Consider the following 18,518-nt stretch of genomic DNA (forward strand, 5'->3'; position numbering starts at 1 on the left):
AACAACATGCTACTAAAAAACCAGTGGGTCAATGAGGAAATCAAGAAGGAAATTAAAAACTACCTTGAAACAAATGATAGTGAAGACACAACCTCTCAAAATCTATGGGATGCTGCGAAAGCAGTGCTCAGAGGGAAATTTATAGCAATACAGGCCTTTCTCAAAAAAGAAGAAAGATCCCAAATTGACAACTTAACCCTCCACCTAAATGAATTAGAAGAAGAAGAACAAAAAAGTCCTAAAGTCAGCAGAAGGAAGGAAATTATAAAGATCAAAGAAGAAATCAATAAAATAGAGACTCAAAAAACAATAGAGAAAATTAATAAAAGCAAGAGCTGGTTCTTTGAAAAGGTGAACAAAATTGACAAACCCCTGGCCAGACTCACTAAAAAGAGGAGAGAAAGAACCCAAATAACCAAAATTATAAATGAAAAAGGAGAAATCACAACAGATACAGCAGAATTACAAAAAACCATAAGAGACTACTATGAACAACTATATGGCAACAAGTTTGACAATCTGGAAGAAATGGACAATTTTCTAGAATCTTACAGCCTGCCAAAACTGAATCAAGTAGAAACAGACCAACTGAACAGACCAATCACTAGAAATGAAATTGAAGAGGTCATAAAATCACTCCCTACAAATAAAAGTCCAGGACCAGATGGCTTCACAGGTGAATTTTATCAAACATATAAAGAGGAATTGGTGCCCATCCTCCTTAAACTCTTTCAAAAGGTTGAAGAAGAAGGAATACTCCCAAAGACATTCTATGAGGCCACCATCACCCTCATTCCAAAACCAGACAGAGATACCACCAAAAAAGAAAACTATCGCCCAATATCATTGATGAATATAGATGCAACAATTCTCAACAAAATCTTAGCCAACCAAATCCAACAACATACCAAAAAAATTATACACCATGACCAGGTTGGGTTCATCCCAGGTTCACAAGGATGGTTCAACATACGCAAATCAATCAGCATCATACACCACATTAACAAAAAAAAAAAAAAGTCAGAAATCATATGATCATCTCAATAGACGCAGAAAAAGCATTTGACAAAGTCCAACATCCATTCATGATCAAGACCCTCGCCAAAGTGGGTATAGAGGGAACATTCCTGAATATAATCAAAGCCATTTATGAGAAACCCACAGCAAATATAATCCTCAATGGGGAAAAACTGAAAGCCTTCTCACTCAAATCTGGAACAAGACAGGGATGCCCACTCTCACCACTGCTCTTCAACATAGTTTTGGAAATCCTAGCCACAACAATTAGACAAACCAAAGAAATCAAAGGCATCCATATAGGAAGAGAAGAGATCAAACTGTCACTGTATGCAGATGACATGATACTATACCTAGAAAACCCTAAGGACTCAACCCCAAAACTCCTTGAACTGATTAATAAATTCAGCAAAGTAGCAGGATATAAGATTAACATTCAGAAGTCAGTTGCATTTCTGTATACCAGCAATGAAACATTAGAAAAGAAATACAAAAATACAATACCTTTTAAAATTGCACCTCACAAAATCAAATACCTCGGAATACACCTGACCAAGGAGGTAAAGGACCTATATGCTGAGAACTATGAAACTTTAATCAAAGAAATCAAAGAAGATGTAAAGAAATGGAAAGATATTCCATGTTCCTGGAGTGGAAAAATCAATAGTGTAAAAATGGCCATACTACCCAAAGCAATCTACACATTCAATGCAATCCCTATCAAATTACCCATGACATTTTTCACAGAACTACAACAAACAATCCAAACATTTATATGGAACCACAAAAGACCCAGAATCGCCAAAGCAATCCTGAGAAACAAAAACCAAGCAGGAGGCATAACTCTCCCAGACTTCAAGAAATACTACAAAGCCACAGTCATCAAAACAGTGTGGTACTGGTATCAAAACAGACAGACAGACCAATGGAACAGAATAGAGAACCCAGAAATAAACCCTGACACCTCTGGTCAATTAATCTTTGACAAGGGAGGCAAGAACATCAAATGGGAAAAGGAAAGTCTATTCAGCAAGCATTGCTGGGAAACCTGGACAGCTGCATGCAAAGCAATGAAACTAGAACACACCCTCACACCATGCACAAAAATAAACTCCAAATGGCTGAAAGACTTAAATATACGACAGGACACCATCAAACTCCTAGAAGAAAACATAGGCAAAACACTCTCTGACATCAACATCATGAATATTTTCTCAGGTCAGTCTCCCAAAGCAATAGAAATGAGAGCAAAAATAAACCCATGGGACCTCATCAAACTGACAAGCTTTTGCACAGCAAAGGAAACCCAAAAGAAAACAAAAAGACAACTTTCAGAATGGGAGAAAATAGTTTCCCATTATGCAACGGACAAGGGCTTAATCTCTAGAATATATAAGCAACTTATACAACTCAACAGCAAAAAAAGCCAACCACCCAATGGAAAAATGGGCAAAAGACCTGAATAGACATTTCTCCAAAGAAGATATACAGATGGCCAACAAACACATGAAAAAATGCTCAACATCGCTGATTATAAGAGAAATGCAAATCAAAACTACCATGAGATACCACCTCACACCAGTCAGAATGGCCATCATTAATAAATCCACAAATAACAAGTGCTGGAGGGGCTGTGGAGAAAAGGGAACCCTCCTGCACTGTTGGTGGGAATGTAAGCTGGTACAGCCACTATGGAGAACAGTTTGGAGATACCTTAGAAATCTATACATAGAACTTCCATATGACCCTGCAATCCCACTCTTGGGCATCTATCCGGACAAAACTCTACTTAAAAGAGACACGTGCACCCGCATGTTCATTGCAGCACTATTCACAATAGCCAGGACATGGAAACGACCCAAATGTCCATCGACAGATGATTGGATTCAGAAGAAGTGGTATATATACACAATGGAATACTACTCAGCCATCAAAAAGAATGATGACATAATGCCATTTGCAGCAACATGGATGGAACCAGAGAATCTCATCCTGAGTGAAATGAGCCAGAAAGACAAAGACAGATACCATATGATATCACTTATAACTGGAATCTAATATCCAGCACAAATGAACATCTCCTCAGAAAAGAAAATCATGGACTTGGAGAAGAGACTTGTGGCTGCCTGATGGGAGGGGGAGGGAGTGGGAGGGATCAGGAGCTTGGGCTTATCAGACACAACTTAGAATAGATTTACAAGGAGATCCTGCTGAATAGCATTGAGAACTATGTCTAGATACTCATGTTGCAACAGAAGAAAGGGTGGGGGAAAAAATGTAGTTGTAATGTATCCATGTAAGGATAACCTGACCCCCTTGCTGTACAGTGGGAAAAAAAAAAAAAAAAAGGATCATAAAGGAAATAAGCACAAAACAGGGGGCCTGTCTGAGAATTCAGGAGACTTAGTTCTAATCTCACAAGGGTCCAAAAGGTCTTTGGGCAATTCTTCCTACCTCTGAGCTTCATTCTTCCGTCTGAATGGTGGTCCCTTCCACCCAGATCATCCAGGCACTCTCTTAGATCGTCAGTGCAGGCTCACAGTACGGTAATAAATCTTAGACTATGTAAGTGCAGACTCCTGGGAAGATCACTGAGATTGAGCACAGTGGCCACCAGGTGTCACTCTTACTGCATGAGCAAGAGGACACTGGCCCCAGCTGTTCTCGCAGTGCCCTTTCCCACACCTCCAAATTCAGGTGGAATTTTCCATGAGAGGCACTTGGACTCTGAAGACCTAGGTGCCTTCTCTTCAGGTAAGCACATGAGGTGAGTCTAAGCCACCTTATTTGGTCCGTTACTTCCTTTCTTCCACCACTACTTTATGGCTGATCCTTTCCTGTCATTAACAGATCAGGGTCCAAGATACCCACAGGCAGACATGTCCTCCTTTCACTGGCTGGACCCTCTTCCTTCTATCAGAGCTGGATGGCTTGTGCCAGGGTCATACATCCTAGGAAGAGCTCTGATATTGTTCCCTGTCTGGCCTTACAGGTAACAAGGTCATTTGCATGCTATGATTTGGGGGTTGCCAGGAAAATGCATTAATTGCTTAAGGTACCATCATCAGGGATTCAGTCCTTTGGTTAAAACTATTTTAAAAATTAATACCCCTGAGATCCTTCATCCATTAAGGTATTAACACTTTAATGTGAATTAGTAAGGACAACTGGCTTAGGAAACATCCTAATACTTAAGGAAAAAGTGAGAGTCAGGAAGGGTCTGTCTTGCCCTTGTCAGATTCTCTTTGCCGCCTCCTCCCTGTGATCCTCACTGCCTGCCATATGAGGCAGGTGAAGATCTGAGAATAAGACAGTCTTGGTTTTATCTTAGACCTTGGGGTCCAAACTAGGAAATCTCCTGAGATGCTTACCTTGGATGTAGGACCCTGAAAGGATGGGACATTCTAGGGACACTTTGGAGTCCTGTTACCCCTCAAAAGTTTTCTTGGGACCTTTTTATTGAGGATTATCAGACAGCCTAGATCTTTCCTAACTGGTTTCTGCCCCCCACCACACACACTCCTTTTTAATCTGTTCTGTATAATGATATCAGATTAATTTTTGCTATTGAAGTTCTAAACATGTCAAACTGCTGCCCTAAATCTTTTGCCACTCCCCATAACCTATAGAAGAGGGAGCAGCAAAAACCTCAAAGTCTCATTCTAGGAATCTAGGTCCTCTATGAAATAATTGCTCTTCCAACCTTCTTCACACACCCTTCCAGCTAGTCTAGTTCACTTGTTATTTCAACATTCTAACTTTGGATACAGACTCCTCTCTGCCTGAAATATCTCCTCTCTTCTCTGTTTAAGTATGTCCAAATACTACGAAATGTCCCTGGTTCTACCTCTATAATTCCTAAATTTGGAGCTGCAAACCTTCTCTCAATTCCTGGAATTAATTGGTCAAATTTCTTTAATGGCACTTAACGCTTCAACCTGTGTAAGAGACTGCTTACCCCTCTGAATTAGAATGTAAATAAAGCAGTGAAGGGTTGCACTAGCAGAGGGCCTTGAATAAAAGACCAGGTAGCTGCATGGAAGGATGGATGAATGAATGAATGGGTGCATGAAGGGAAAAGACCCTCCTGATGCTAACAAGGGACAGGGTGCTCAGAGTTTGGCATTAGGTGATTTCAGCATTCTCCCACAGATATGGTCTCCTACCATATACTCAATAATGCAAAGAGAGAACAGGCAAGATCTCTACCTGTTTTAGACCCATCATTACTCTTAGAGCTTTGTGTGGATCACCACACAGGGCTCAAATCAAAGCCAGGTCACTGTGGAGCATTTTTGTTCTAGGTGTCCTGTGTGAAGCTCACAGAGATAACTTGGTGGAGGGGGCAGTGGTCTCCTGGAGAGAACCTCAGGAAGTTGGGAATAAAGGAAACTCATGGGCACCTTCTGGACTTTGGAAATAAGGAGGTTTTAGGACATATGTTTTTGATGCTCCACTGGAAGAACACAAAGGATCCTTTGGGACAGTTCATACAGTTCATCCAATCTTTTTTTTTTTTTCTTTTTTTCTTTTTGTCTTTTGGGGGCCGCACTCACGCCATGTGGAGGTTCCCAGACTAGGGATCTAATCTGAGCTGTTGCTGCTGGCCTATGCCAGAGCCACAGCAACGCCCAATCTGAGCCGCGTCTGCAACCTATACCACAGCTCATGGCAATGCCAGATCCTTAACCCACTGAGGGAGGCCAGGGATCAAACCCGCAACCTCATGGTTCCTAGTTGGATTCACTTCTGCTGCACCATGACAGGGACTCCTCATTCAATCTTTTCATGTTCTAATAGTGATCCTTCTGGAACAGAGCTCCTCAACCATGATACCTTAACACCTGGAAGGCAGTTATGCTCACCAAGATAGTGCCAGTCCTACCTGGTGTCACCTTGATATTTTTGGCTAATTCTTGGTTGTGAGGATCTCCTACTTCTCTACTTTTCCCACTTCTCTCCATGTTAGAGCCCTGTTTCCTGAGGAACCAAGATGTGTTCCTTTCCCACAGATAGATGTGATGAGTGGATGGGGACTGGCCACCATGACTTTTATAGGGAGAAAGTGGGAAGGAATTGATGGGCAAAATTTGTTTGGGGAGCTTGGTACCTGCAGCTGGCATATTTCCCCAGCACATTTTGAGATAGAAAGCAAGGATCTTGTCATTTTCTGTGCGCAGGCTCGCTTTGATGAGCACTTAATTCTTCATTGGTGCCTTTCCCAACTTCCCAGGGCAGCATTGGTCACTCACTTATCTGTGTTCCCTCCACATTTTGTTTCAGGACTTGCCAGTGCACTTGTTCCATTGCTCAAGGCCAGCATGTTAGCTGATTTTGAAATTTCCTTGCCTAGCACAGTGACCACAGCATAGGTAGTGTTCAGGGAGGATCATGAATGAATGAATGAAGCAAAGCTGGCATGGTTCACTAGAAAGAGCCCTATAGTAGTATCAGAAGATGGAAAATTTACCCCTAACTTCATCACAGGTTATACAAGCAAAATATTCACATGAAACCATATACCAATTAAGAAACTATTGTTATTGTACAGGACAAACCTATCTCTTTCGAATCTATATAGAGCCTCTCTGTCTTTCTCTGTCTCTTTTTTTTCCCCTCTCTGTATCTTTCATTGTGTCTCTGTCTCTTTTTTTTCTCTCCCCCTTCTTTCTCTCTTTCTCTTTCTGTCTTTCTCACACACACACCATATCATAAATTGCGGGTCAAATGTTCCATACTACACTTAACTCCCAGCCTCCCATTTGTACCCTCTATCATCTCCAGGTCAGATCACAGCCCTCCCCAGTGAGGCACAGTGTGAACCTTCCTCCTCCCCAGCCATTGCTACTTACGTGAAGACCTCAAACCCCCATCCTGCCAAAGCAGTGAAAAGTCTGGGACTCAGGTCTCGAGCTGGGTTCATGGCACAGCCACTGTTCATCCCCAGAGAGGAAGCAATGACAACAATCAGGAGGCCAATGACAATGGGCTGTAGGCCTCTGGGGACTCCTAAGTTTCTTGAATCAAAAACAGCGAAGACTATAATGAGGAGGAACATGGTGGCCACTACCTGGAGAGGAAGAAAATGAACAAGGGCTTTGGCTTATATTCTTGTTCTTGCCTACTTCAGAGTTCACCCCCTCTTGTTAAAAACAAACCTAGTAATAAGTAACACACTGGTTGAGCACTCTGTGCCAAATGTTCTTCTTACTGTAGCAATCCCAGACAGGGGTGCTAATATCATTCTCCTTTACAGGTTAGTTACCTGCCCTAGGTGACAGAGTCAGTGGTTCAGGTGTGGATCCAAAGAGCTCAGCTCTAGAGACTATTCTCTTGACCACCCTAGCTTGCTAAGCTACTACTTAGATAAATAGAAAGCAAGTTGCAGGCTGGAGAAATGAACAATGGCTCATTTAAATTGGTGAATAAAACAGTGTGAGACATCAATAGATAAACAGGCAAAAGAAATGAAAAGAAAGTTCATAAAAGGAAAGCAGATTTAAGAAACAATGAAGTGGGAAAAACCGATTTGTGAGGGGAAAAAATGCAAACAGGAGTTCCCGTCATGGTTTGGTGGTAATGAACCCGATCAGTATCCATGAGGACACGGGTTCGGTCCCTGCCCCACTCAGTGGGTTAAGGATCCAGCATTGTCATGAGCTGTGGTGTAAGTCAGACATGGCTCAGATCCCGCATTGCTGTGGCTGTGGTATAGGCTGGCAGCTGCAACTCTGATTTGAACCCTAACCTGGGAACTTCCATATGCCCTTAGGTGTGGCCCCAAAAAGACAAAAAAAAAAAAAAATTTGCAAACAATACCAAATATTAGGGAAATACCAGTTCTCTCAGGCTTTCCTAGTTGAACTAAACATGTGCTGTACCACACTTTTTTTTTTTTTTTTTTTTTTTTTGTCTTTTTGCCATTTCTTAGGTCGCTCCCACGGCATATGGAGGGTCCCAGGCTAGGGGTCAAATTGGAGCTGTAGCCACCGGCCTATGCCAGAGCCACAGCAACACAGGATCCGAGCCTCGTCTGCAACCTACACCACAGCTCATGGCAATGCTGGATCCTTAACCCACTGAGCAAGGCCAGGGATCGAACCCACAACCTCATGGTTCCTAGTCGGATTCGTTAACCACTGAGCCACCATGGGAACTCCTGTACCACACTTTTGAAAGGCAATTCAGCAGTAATTTAGCAGCATACACTTAAGAAAACATAAAGTTATTTATTCAATTTGGCCCAGTTGGGTATTTGAGAACAATAACCATGGAAATAATCTAAAATATGGAAAAGTCATATGCAAATAAATAATTAAGCTTTATTTATAGTACTGAGAAATTGGAGTCCACATCAGTAGGGCAAGGTTGATTATATTATGGAATGCCCATTCTATAGTCTATTATACAGCCATTAAAAACAATAAATACAAAAGCTTTGTGGTGATATTTTTAAATGCTTTTAATATTAAATTAAAAAGTTATATTTGCCTTATAGCTTACATTTGAAAACACATATAACGAATCCAACTAGGAACCACGAGTTTGTGGGTTTGATCCCTGGCCTCACTCAGTGGGTTAAGGATCCGGCATTGCTGTGAGCTGTGGTGTAGGTCACAGACATGGCTTGGATCCCACATTGTTATGGCTGTGGTGTAGGCCGGCAGCTATAGCTCCGAATAGACCCCTAGCCTGGGAACCTTCATGTGCCGTGAGTGTGGTCCTAAAAAGCCAAATAAAATAAAAAAATAAAAATAAAATGTGAAAACACATATAAAAGACAAATTGTAAGAGATTATACAGTGACAGTGGGTATTCTGAAGTGGTAGAGCAAATGGTCTAGCAAATGTTTTCCCTACTCTCAATTCTCTAAAATTTCCAAGCTATTATTTTACTTTAACAGCTGAAGGATACTTACTCTTCACCAAACACTCATTACATGCTTTTTCTCATTAGAACTTCGCAACAATCCGTGAGATAAATCAGATTTATTCCCAGTTTACAGGTAAGGAAATGTGCATAGAAAGAGGTTAGGAAACTTGCCCACGGGCACATAGCTCAGAAGCAGAAGAATCAGGATGTTTACCAGGCAACTGATTTTAGACCAGAATGGTTGTGCTATTGGCTATACCGCAGATGCTTGGATTTAACTCGTTTAGATGTCAATTAGGCAGAGACACTTCTAGCTACCTGGAGGGTCTGAATAAACCTATGCACATGGAGACACACAGAGGACCCATGATACTCTAAGCTCATCTGCCTTGAACTGAGATCAGAATGTCTATTCTTGAGGCCTCCACATTTATAGCATGTGCACAAAAGAGACAATTATAGGGAAGCAAACCCCATTTGCCGATTTTCCACTTTTCTCTGAACCTCAAATTGTAAAACAAGTATGTGTATTAAAGAGGAGGCAGGAGCTCTTAGTGGTATCAACTTTGGCAAGGGAAAATATTTATCAACAAAGCTTGGGTTATGTTTAGGGACCTCTGACTTTGGAAACACAGCCTTTTCTTTCCAATATGTCTAATAATGTTCCTGTGCACATCCTTCTTTTAGATTATGTTAAGTTAGCTCTTTATTGAATATATGCTTACCTGGTCTGCAAATGCATTTATCAGAGACAAATATGGAGCTGGGTATGTTGCAAAAATCTGTGCTGTTGCGTTTTCTCCTGTGATGAGCAGTTTTCCATCAGCAAAAGACATAAGTGCATCTATTGAAGACAGAGCTCTGACATGTTAGTATCCTCTGGGCAGAGGTGAGGGAGGCCTATGCCAGGTCTTGTGCTGAACAAGTGCAGAAAACACTCAGCTTCAGCTTGGCAGATTCATGACATTTGCTTGTCTTCACTTCATAGCATAGTAGTTTTAGTGATGCCCAGGGATCTTCTAGAATGGTGGGTCAAAGAGGAAAAGCCCTGGCCGCCCTTGATTGTTCCCTCTAAACTTCAGCCAAATCCTTATCCAATGGGTCCTGGGAACCAATTTTCTTTGGGGGGAATTCTAGGAATTTTCAAGATTGACTGAAAGCCAAAGTGGAGCTTGGCCCTAGTCTAGGCAGAATTCATGACTCCCAGAGGGTTCTCCGTAACCGCTGCTACCAGCCCAGAATTTGAGGGCATCAGGGTACAGTGAAGATGCCCATAGAGCGGTCCCCAGCACAGCCAGCACCACCCCCAGGCCTCTCCTGCCATAGCAGTGGCTCTCTAGGTTTCTGGTTTGGTCTTGAGTTACCCACTCATCTTCTTACACTCTAATTTTTAGCGTGCTCAGTGGGAAGAGGTCTCTTTCCATGATGTATCTCTCTTAGGATTGGCTCACAGGTTCTAGGTACCAAGGGCTTCAGTTTGAGGGTCATAACATATTGTGACTTACCTTGGTTTAGATAGAAGGAACTACTTTAAACAATTGATTTTATGGAACCCTGGGATTTTTTAGCTTGAAAGGCCTTAGAAATAATCTAGCTCAAATCCCTCTTTTTCCAGAGGAGGAAACTGAGACCAGTGAGGTCAGATGACTTACTGATGTCACACGGAACTCAAGTCTGGGTCTTTGGTTGTCAGCACTGTGGTTCCTCCAGAATTGTTACAGAATGGAGGCCCTGGCTATTGGACGTAGAGCCACCCAGCTCATTTCCCTGCTGTGCCCCTTCCTTCAGATACTTTGCCCAGATTCCTTCTCTAAATACTTGCTTGTCATTCCCTTTGCCACCAGTCACTGGCTCCTATCCTAGCCAAATCAGAGAAAACCATGGAGCAGCCAGTGACCTATTTCTTACTTGGGATTGTTTGCCCTGTAGTGCTTCTAGGCATGAAAGATAGACTTCCTTTAAGTTCTGCCCACCATTTAAGGGCTTTACAAATTTGCCCTAATGATAACGTTGGCTCTACTATTTAGAACTTAGGACTCTTAGAATTGCCTGTCAAGGGTAGAACTTCTGTTCTTACCTTGCCTCACCTCTTCCAATCAAGTAATTCTGACTTACAACTTGGACCCAACTCTCCCTCATCTCTGGATTCAGGGGCCCTGCTTACCATAGTAAATGCCAAAGAGGGTTGCAGCCCCTGCAAAGGCTCCCAAGAACTGGGCCCCCATATAAAAGGGCAATTTGGACCACTTCATCCGTCCAAAAAGACACAAGGCAAAAGACACGGCTGGGTTGATGTGGCCACCTGCCGGGAAGATAAGGTGATTAGGAAAGTCAGGGCAGGCCAGGGAGAATGATTGTGAAGAAAACCTTACCTAGGGGACCTCAGGCATAACTCCATTGTCTTCTCCATCTTCACAGGTGGAACTGTGTGTGAGGAGGCAGGTATGTGTATGTGTGTGTGTTTGTTTGAGTGGAGAGGAAGGGAAGGCTAATAATTCTCATGTCATCATTAGACACTGTTTAGGAAGTTTAGCTTTGAAAAAGAAGTCTTATATAGAAAGAAACTTGTACTTATGTGACTCACTTTCTGTCTATCTACCTGTCTGTCTGTCTGTCTATCATCTAACTACTGGGTTTTGCCTATCTATGACCCCAAAGAGATTGATGGAAATTGTTAACTTCAGTATATTTTTAAGTGTTTATACTTATATAATCTACTTATATGATTTAAAACTATCTAATAATTCCTGAGTCCATGTCCAGAGGATCTAGAAACAATCTTGGGATTGGAAAGAGGTGTTTCTGACAGGGGATGGGACCCTTCCTCAGTGGGCTGTGCCTCTCACTGTATATATATATATGCACTCAATATATTTTGAGGTGGTCACAGCATCTGAGTGATTCTGTGCACTTTGTGTACACAAATGCTGGATATCTCTCATACAGAAATGGAACAGCACTTCCTTCCCTACAACCTAAACTCTCACAAGAGAAATCAGCCTCCTTGATGCTCATCCAGCCACAAGATCAGATAGAGGGCTTGCTCTGGGGCAGGTCACTGATATCCCCAGCTGGCTTCACTAATGACAATAAGAACAATTATTGAACAATTTCCAGATGCTGTCCTAGAATCTGGCATGTGTTTGATTTTCCTAACAGCCCAGCGAGATGGGTACTACTCCAGTTAACTGGGCAGAAACTGAGGCACAGAAGTCAAGTCACATTTTAAGGCCACATAGCACATAAGTGGTGGGTCTAGGATTCAAATCCAGGTTTATTTGAACTCTAGGGCCTATGTTCTAACTCTTCTAGACCTTCTTTACCAAGTTTATAAAGGTTTCTCTGCCTTAGAGGGCAGAAAAAAAGAATTTCAAAGATCATCTTTGAGTATATGGACTTGCTTCCTAAGGACGATGGACATTCCTGTGAAGGGTACACATGATATTTGCGTGGAGGGGGGATTAGAGTCACTGTCAATGTGACCAGATTGAAATGTGGACCTCTGGGATCTGGAAATAGTTGAAAACAAAGGAGTGATGATAGTAATGACAGTGATCTTCTTTATGATGTTTCGCCCTTTGACCCCCCCCCCCATACACCCTATTGTTGAGTTTGTTTTTGGAAGCTTTCCCCTTGTGAAGAAAGCCTTGCTTTTCATGAGTCTCTAAGCTGAAGTGGGATTGGAATAGGGAGGGGTTCTGGCTGCTGGCTAAATCCTTTCTTTACCTGCCTCTGCCACTCAGGGGCTAATATGAGCAAGAAAATGCCAATAAATCAAAGCAAAGATGACTTCCTGAAGCCTTACAAACGCATCATCTGTTTTGTTTTACTTTTAAATCCAAGAGAGTCATGATTCTAGAGACTGGCGGGAGTACAGCTCACTAGTCAAGCTGGAAACAGGGGTTAAGAAAGGGGACCACACAGGGCAGTGGAAAGTTCCTGAAGCCAGCCCTGTTCCTCTTCTCCCAGGGGCTTGTTGGAGGGCAGCTGCCACCCAGCCAGCATGGAGGGACCCACTGTGAAAGAACAAAGGGGCATCAGAAGTCACCTCCAGTCAAAAATATCTCTCCTCAGATGGGTCCACAAGTGGGAGAGTTATTGTTTAGCAAGCTCCTCTCCCAAAATAAAACTTGCCATAGGTAGGTTCATGCTTTTAGCCCCTCAAAAGTACGCTGAGGCAGGAATTATTATTCACCTTGGCCATCACATGCTGCAAGGCATTTAATAAGTGTTCAAGATATGAATGCTGAAGAAATTAATAGTCTAAGGCCTTTATTCAGATAGACCAGACTATAAAGATCCACAGAGGGAATGTTGTCTGGTGTGTCTGGGAGGGTGCTTTGCAAAGCAAAGAGGAGGGTTTCTCCTCTCAGAGATGAGCGATCCCTCAGTTGACCCGAAGGACAAAGCAGAGCAGTGTAGTGGAAAGAATATGAGTGCTGGAGTCAGAGAGGGCTGCACTCAAATCTTGGCCCTGCCAAGTTTGTGGTGATCAGATCATTCACATAAAGAACTCAGAGGATATATCTAGAGCCCACAAGGCCTAAAAACTCTTTTAAGCTTCTATCCTAGAGGAGTCCCCTCCTCCCCAGCACCCACAGACAATTCTGTGATAGAGACAGAGATACAGAGTCTTACTGTTTCATTTATCATTAAGCAAAGCTATTTTGCTCGTTCAGTGAATTTTTATTGCTTATAAAATGATACATGAAAATCAACTGTTCCAGTCTAGGTGCAAGTAGGCAGTGTAAACGCTGCGTGGGGGATGGTGCCTAATCCAGGTGTTTTGTGTTCTGATTGGCCAGATTGCATTGCCAGGCTACTGGCATGTTCACAAGGGAGCAGGGTGTGGTGACTGCCTTGCAGTAAGGTAATGCTTTATATTCCAAAACCAGATGTCAGCTGACCTTACCAGTCTGGACCACAAAGTGGGATCCCATTTATGCTTAGGCCCAATATACATTGGTTATTTTTGGAATTCTCAAAGAGGGCCTCACATGTGCCCACAAACCAGAATGTTAGCTGCAGCCACCGTGAGAAAATCACCTCTCCTGCCCCCACCCCCACCCCATCTTCCTCTCCTGTTCCTGGGCAGCTGAAGCCAATACTGATTACATGCATGTCTTTGGTGAGCCCGTATGTGGTCTGTGCATGTTCCCCCTAGTTCTCAGGGAGCCTGAATATCACTAGCTTCCAAACAGAAATGGGGAGATAAATTCCCTTTCCAACTCAATGCTACGTTTTACCGGCCAGGCCCAGAAACTGCTCGATTTGTATTTTGAACTCTCACAGTCTCTCATAAACAATTTGGACAGCTCTTGAGCCTTGCCCAGAAACAACCTTTATGAAAATAGTCCCATCAGTTCTGGCCCTGAGCCCTCTGAGATCAGGGAATTAACCCCAGTCTAAAAGCCAAATGGGAAGACTCCAGGTCATCCTCCGCTCCTTCTTTCTCTTCCTTTTGGTCCCTGCCCTTTTCCTCGTATGGTAACTCCAAATATATCAGTGGACGCAGACAGACTTTAACAGTGGTGGTGGTAAAGGTTGTTAGTTACATTGGTGTGGTCTGGGACCAATTTATCCTAAGTCAATATTTGATGATATTCAGTTCTGGGTGTTATGCCGGTAAAATACTGCAAAACCACATCTCCACCTAAAAAAACAGTAGCTGAGAATATGCCTACATTTATATTGCATGGTTTGTGGAAACCACACGTGTGAACGTAGTTGGGAGCCTGTAGGGGGAGGCTGGAGCATCCCACATGCTTATTTGAAGCCAGGAGTGTGTTCTATGTCTAGTGTCAAGGCCTGAACTGTAGTTAAGCCTTGGCACGTTCAGTGTGGTCCTGTTATTCTTGTGCCTTGAGTAGGCAGTACAGTGCTGAAATGATAGACAGAAACACTGCTCGTGCCAAATAAACCACATACATAGGAATGTGTAACCTGGACTGCCCCAGGATCTGAGTCTGCCTGTGATATGGAAAGGCTCCCAGCCAGCCAATGACTGTTCCAAGTGCCCAGCCCACCATGGGTGCCCAGGCTCCCATGGGGTCTGGGCAGTCATTCTTCAGTGCTCCAATGGCAGTACTTGGCACCAGTCCAGCCAGCTCAACTTCAGGATCCCCCAGGCTGGACCATTCTGCTCAAAGGCCCTGCCTTACTGCCCTTCCCGTAATAGGCCACTGGGACTGTTGTGTAATCACAGGGATCTGGGGCTTTGCTGGTGTGTAGACCTGGGTCCAATTTTTGATCTGCCTCTTTACCAGCGGTGGGACTTCTGGTGATTTTACTTAATCCCTTGGAGCTCCAGTTTTCACTGTTAGAAGGGACAGTCTTACCTGCCTCAGAGTGCTGCTGTGGGGAGAGAAGAGAGAGAGTATGTAGCACCCAGCACAGTGCCAAGCCTGCAGGGGTTCCCTTTCTTATCACCAACAGTCGAACAGCCCCTAGATGAGACTGTTGAATATTCTGCAAATCGTTGGGACCTGGATCATTTCCACAATCCCTTCCTAAGTTCCCATGCTGTATTAAGTATCATTTTATTTTGCTTCTCAGAAATTTAGGAATGGCTTCTACCTAGCCTACCACTCAGGGCAGAATTGGACCAAGATCTTCTGACTTGCTGAGCACCTCCATGAAAGCACTAGCCATTTTGCAAACTGACTTTCTCAGATTCCTCTGGATAAAGTTTTCGGGAATTGCCTCTCTTGGAGTGATCTTCCCTGGGTTATTCACAGAATACCTGGGAAATCATTTCCAACTGTAGAGCAGAGCTAGGAAAAGATTGTATTGATAGATGAAGGATACAGTTCAGTGGTCAGATTTAGGATCAATCAGTTCTGAGTTTTAGAGCGCATCTCTCCCTCTTGTTAAATGTTGGCTTTGTGCAAGCCACTTACTATTTTCTGGCTATTTTGTCATTTATAAAAATAGAACTAAATACATCTTCTTGCAGGACTATTGAGATCTAAAAAATTAAGGTATGTAAAGCACTGTGCTAGCACATTGGAAAGATTAACAGTCAGACCCCTGCCAGAACCCTTCCCCAGGTTCCATGGGAGATGGAGGGGGTCTCAATGAGTGTGTCAGGGCCTCTTGGGAATGTCACCAGAAAGGCTCCCTGGGACCAGGACCCCTAGCTCCCACAGAGCTGGCTGGGTCAGATGGAGAGTCTTTTAGCACCCAGCCTGTGTCAAAGTGCACGGTCCAGGGCAAGGGGTCTGGGCAAAGTCTCGATCCCCATTTGGGCCCTCCCCCAAGGTGGACCTGAACTGAAAGGCCAAGTGTGGGTGTGGGCATCTACACCAGAGTGTATGGGTACAGCAGGAAGGGAGATTGGGTATCAGCCTTAGGACCCCCACCACAGTGCTCCAGTGGAACAGGGTGAAGGTCTATTATTATTTCTATTACTTACCAGAGACACCTCCAGTCGCATAAATTGCCATTACAACTGCCATTGGAAATCCAATATTGATAGTGAGGATTCCTCCAAAATGTCCGCGACTGAGGACAGCTTGGGCAACAGAGCCACATCCAAGAACCTGGAATGAGAAGAAACTCAACAAGTGAAGGTGGCCACTATCAGTGACAATGGAAAGTTACAGTAACAAGAAGCATTTTTCAAGTCAACTCATGGAGTGGCTTTAGTCCCACTCTACAGGCTTCGCACAATTCAGATTGTAATCTTCCAGCTATACGTGGGTAGTAAAATAGTGGTCCCAAGGTTGTATCTTGTTTATAGATGAGTTTTGTTAGACCTGCACAGTGTTAAAATTTTGTATGTAGGAGTTCCCGTCGTGGCTCAGTGGGAATAAATCTGAGTAGTGGCCATGAGGACACAGGTTCAATCCTTGGCTTTGCTCAGGGGTTAAGGATCCAGTGTTGCCACGAGCTGTGGTGTAGGTCACAGACGCAACCTGGATCCCGCATTGTTGTGGTTGTGGCCTAGGTGGGCATCTACAGCTCCGATTTGACCCCTAATGTGGGAACCTCCATATGCCATGGGTGCAGCCCTAGAAAGACAAAAAAAGAAAAAATTTGTATGCATTTATAAATCTAATTTTACGTAATTATCTAGGTTTCTGTCTTTTAAATTGATTTTTTTTTAAATTTTGAGATAATTGTCGATTTACATGAGGTTATAAAAATACCACAGGAAGATCCTGTGTACTTTCTGCCCATTGGTTCCTTTGAATCAATCAAAAGATCTGGTAACCCATAGGGAAGTAATTTCCTGGGTCAGAGTGGCCATTGGTTGCTGTCTTTGAACAGAGATTGTATTCTGCCAAGTGATGCACTTCACTTTGGGTTTAGAGCTTCTTCCTGGCCTCTGCAGGCATTTGAGTTTATGATTTCTGCTCTAGAGACTCTCAGGATAAGCCAGATCAGGCTCAAAACAATTATATGCACATAAAACAAGTGGGAGGGTCATTTGCACCACTTACAAGGCCATTAAAAAGGGTCTAAAAAAAGGGAGTTCCCATTGTGGCTCAGTGGTTAACGAATCCAACTAGGAACCATGAGGTTGCGGGTTTGATCCCTGGCTTCACTCAGTGGGTTAAGGATCCGGCGTTGTGGCGAGCTGTGGTATAGGTCACAGATGTGGCTCAGATCCTACTTTGCTGTGGCTCTGGCGTAGGCCGGCGGCTGCAGTTCCAATTGGACCCCTAGCCTGGGAACCTCCATATGCAGTGGGTGTGGCCTAGAAAAGACAAAAAAAAAAAAAAAAAAAAAAAAAAAAAAGCAAAGGTCTAAAATGCATAACACAAAGGAAAATGGTATGGGATAGAATTGGCAAGCAAGCCCTCTTCATCCCCAGTCCCTTCTCCCTAATAAAGCTATAGTTTCCTAGAGAGCAAAGGCTGCTAAAACAACAGCTTCTTACATTCCTTATGGCACCAGGCACAATACCAAAGGGACCCTACAAAACTTTGTACAATGAAGATGAAGTTTCATAGTGAGTCTTCGACAGTCTTCAGCTGATAGAGGATATTTTGGAGAATGCAATCAGTATTCAGAAAGGTTTGGAGTAAATGTATGGTACCAGCAGAATATTATGCAGTCATAAAATAGAATGAGAGAAATCTCTGTGTACCAAAATGGAAAGATCCCCAAAGTATATTATTAAACTTAAAAATGGTACAGAGCAGGATTCCCCTCGTGGCTCAGCAGTTAACAAGTCTAACTAGTATCCATGAGGACACAGGTTCGATCCCTAGGCTCGCTCAGCAGGTTAAGGATCCAGCATTGCCATGAGCTGTGGTAGATGGCAGATGTGGCTTGGATCCTGTATTACTGTGGCTGTGGCATAGGCCAGCAGCTACAGCTCTGATTTGACCCCTAGCCTGAGAACCTCCATATGCCATGGGTGCAGCCCTAAAAAACAAACAAACAAAAACATACAGAGCAGGGTTAAAGTACACTGCCACTTGCATTACAAATACATGATCTGTATTTATTTTCATATGCCTAGGCTATCTACATGAAGACACAAGAAGCAGGAAATAAGATTGGACTATGTGGGAGAAAACTATGAAGTTGGGACAGGCATTGGAAGAAGATTTTCATTATATAGCCTTTTGCTTTTTACCAAGTGTCTTAGTCCATTTGGGCTGCTATAACAAAATATC

At 43.2% G+C, this 18,518-nt stretch overlaps 1 protein-coding gene across 1 annotated transcript in view; it reads right to left on the minus strand.

The window, feature by feature from the left end:
- AQP9 (aquaporin 9) overlaps nucleotides 1–18,518 on the minus strand; it is a 50,073-nt gene that overhangs the window by 5,665 nt on the left and 25,890 nt on the right. The window contains exons 2-5 of the mRNA NM_001112684.1: nucleotides 16,304–16,430; nucleotides 11,054–11,191; nucleotides 9,615–9,733; nucleotides 6,870–7,087 (exon numbers count right to left, since the gene is read on the minus strand). Of these exons, the coding sequence (NP_001106154.1) occupies nucleotides 6,870–7,087; nucleotides 9,615–9,733; nucleotides 11,054–11,191; nucleotides 16,304–16,430 (602 nt within the window). The remainder of the gene's footprint in view (nucleotides 1–6,869; nucleotides 7,088–9,614; nucleotides 9,734–11,053; nucleotides 11,192–16,303; nucleotides 16,431–18,518) is intronic.

Source organism: Sus scrofa, chromosome 1, assembly GCF_000003025.6.
Source record: "Sus scrofa isolate TJ Tabasco breed Duroc chromosome 1, Sscrofa11.1, whole genome shotgun sequence".
In the NCBI taxonomy this organism is placed as follows: Eukaryota; Metazoa; Chordata; class Mammalia; order Artiodactyla; family Suidae; genus Sus; species Sus scrofa.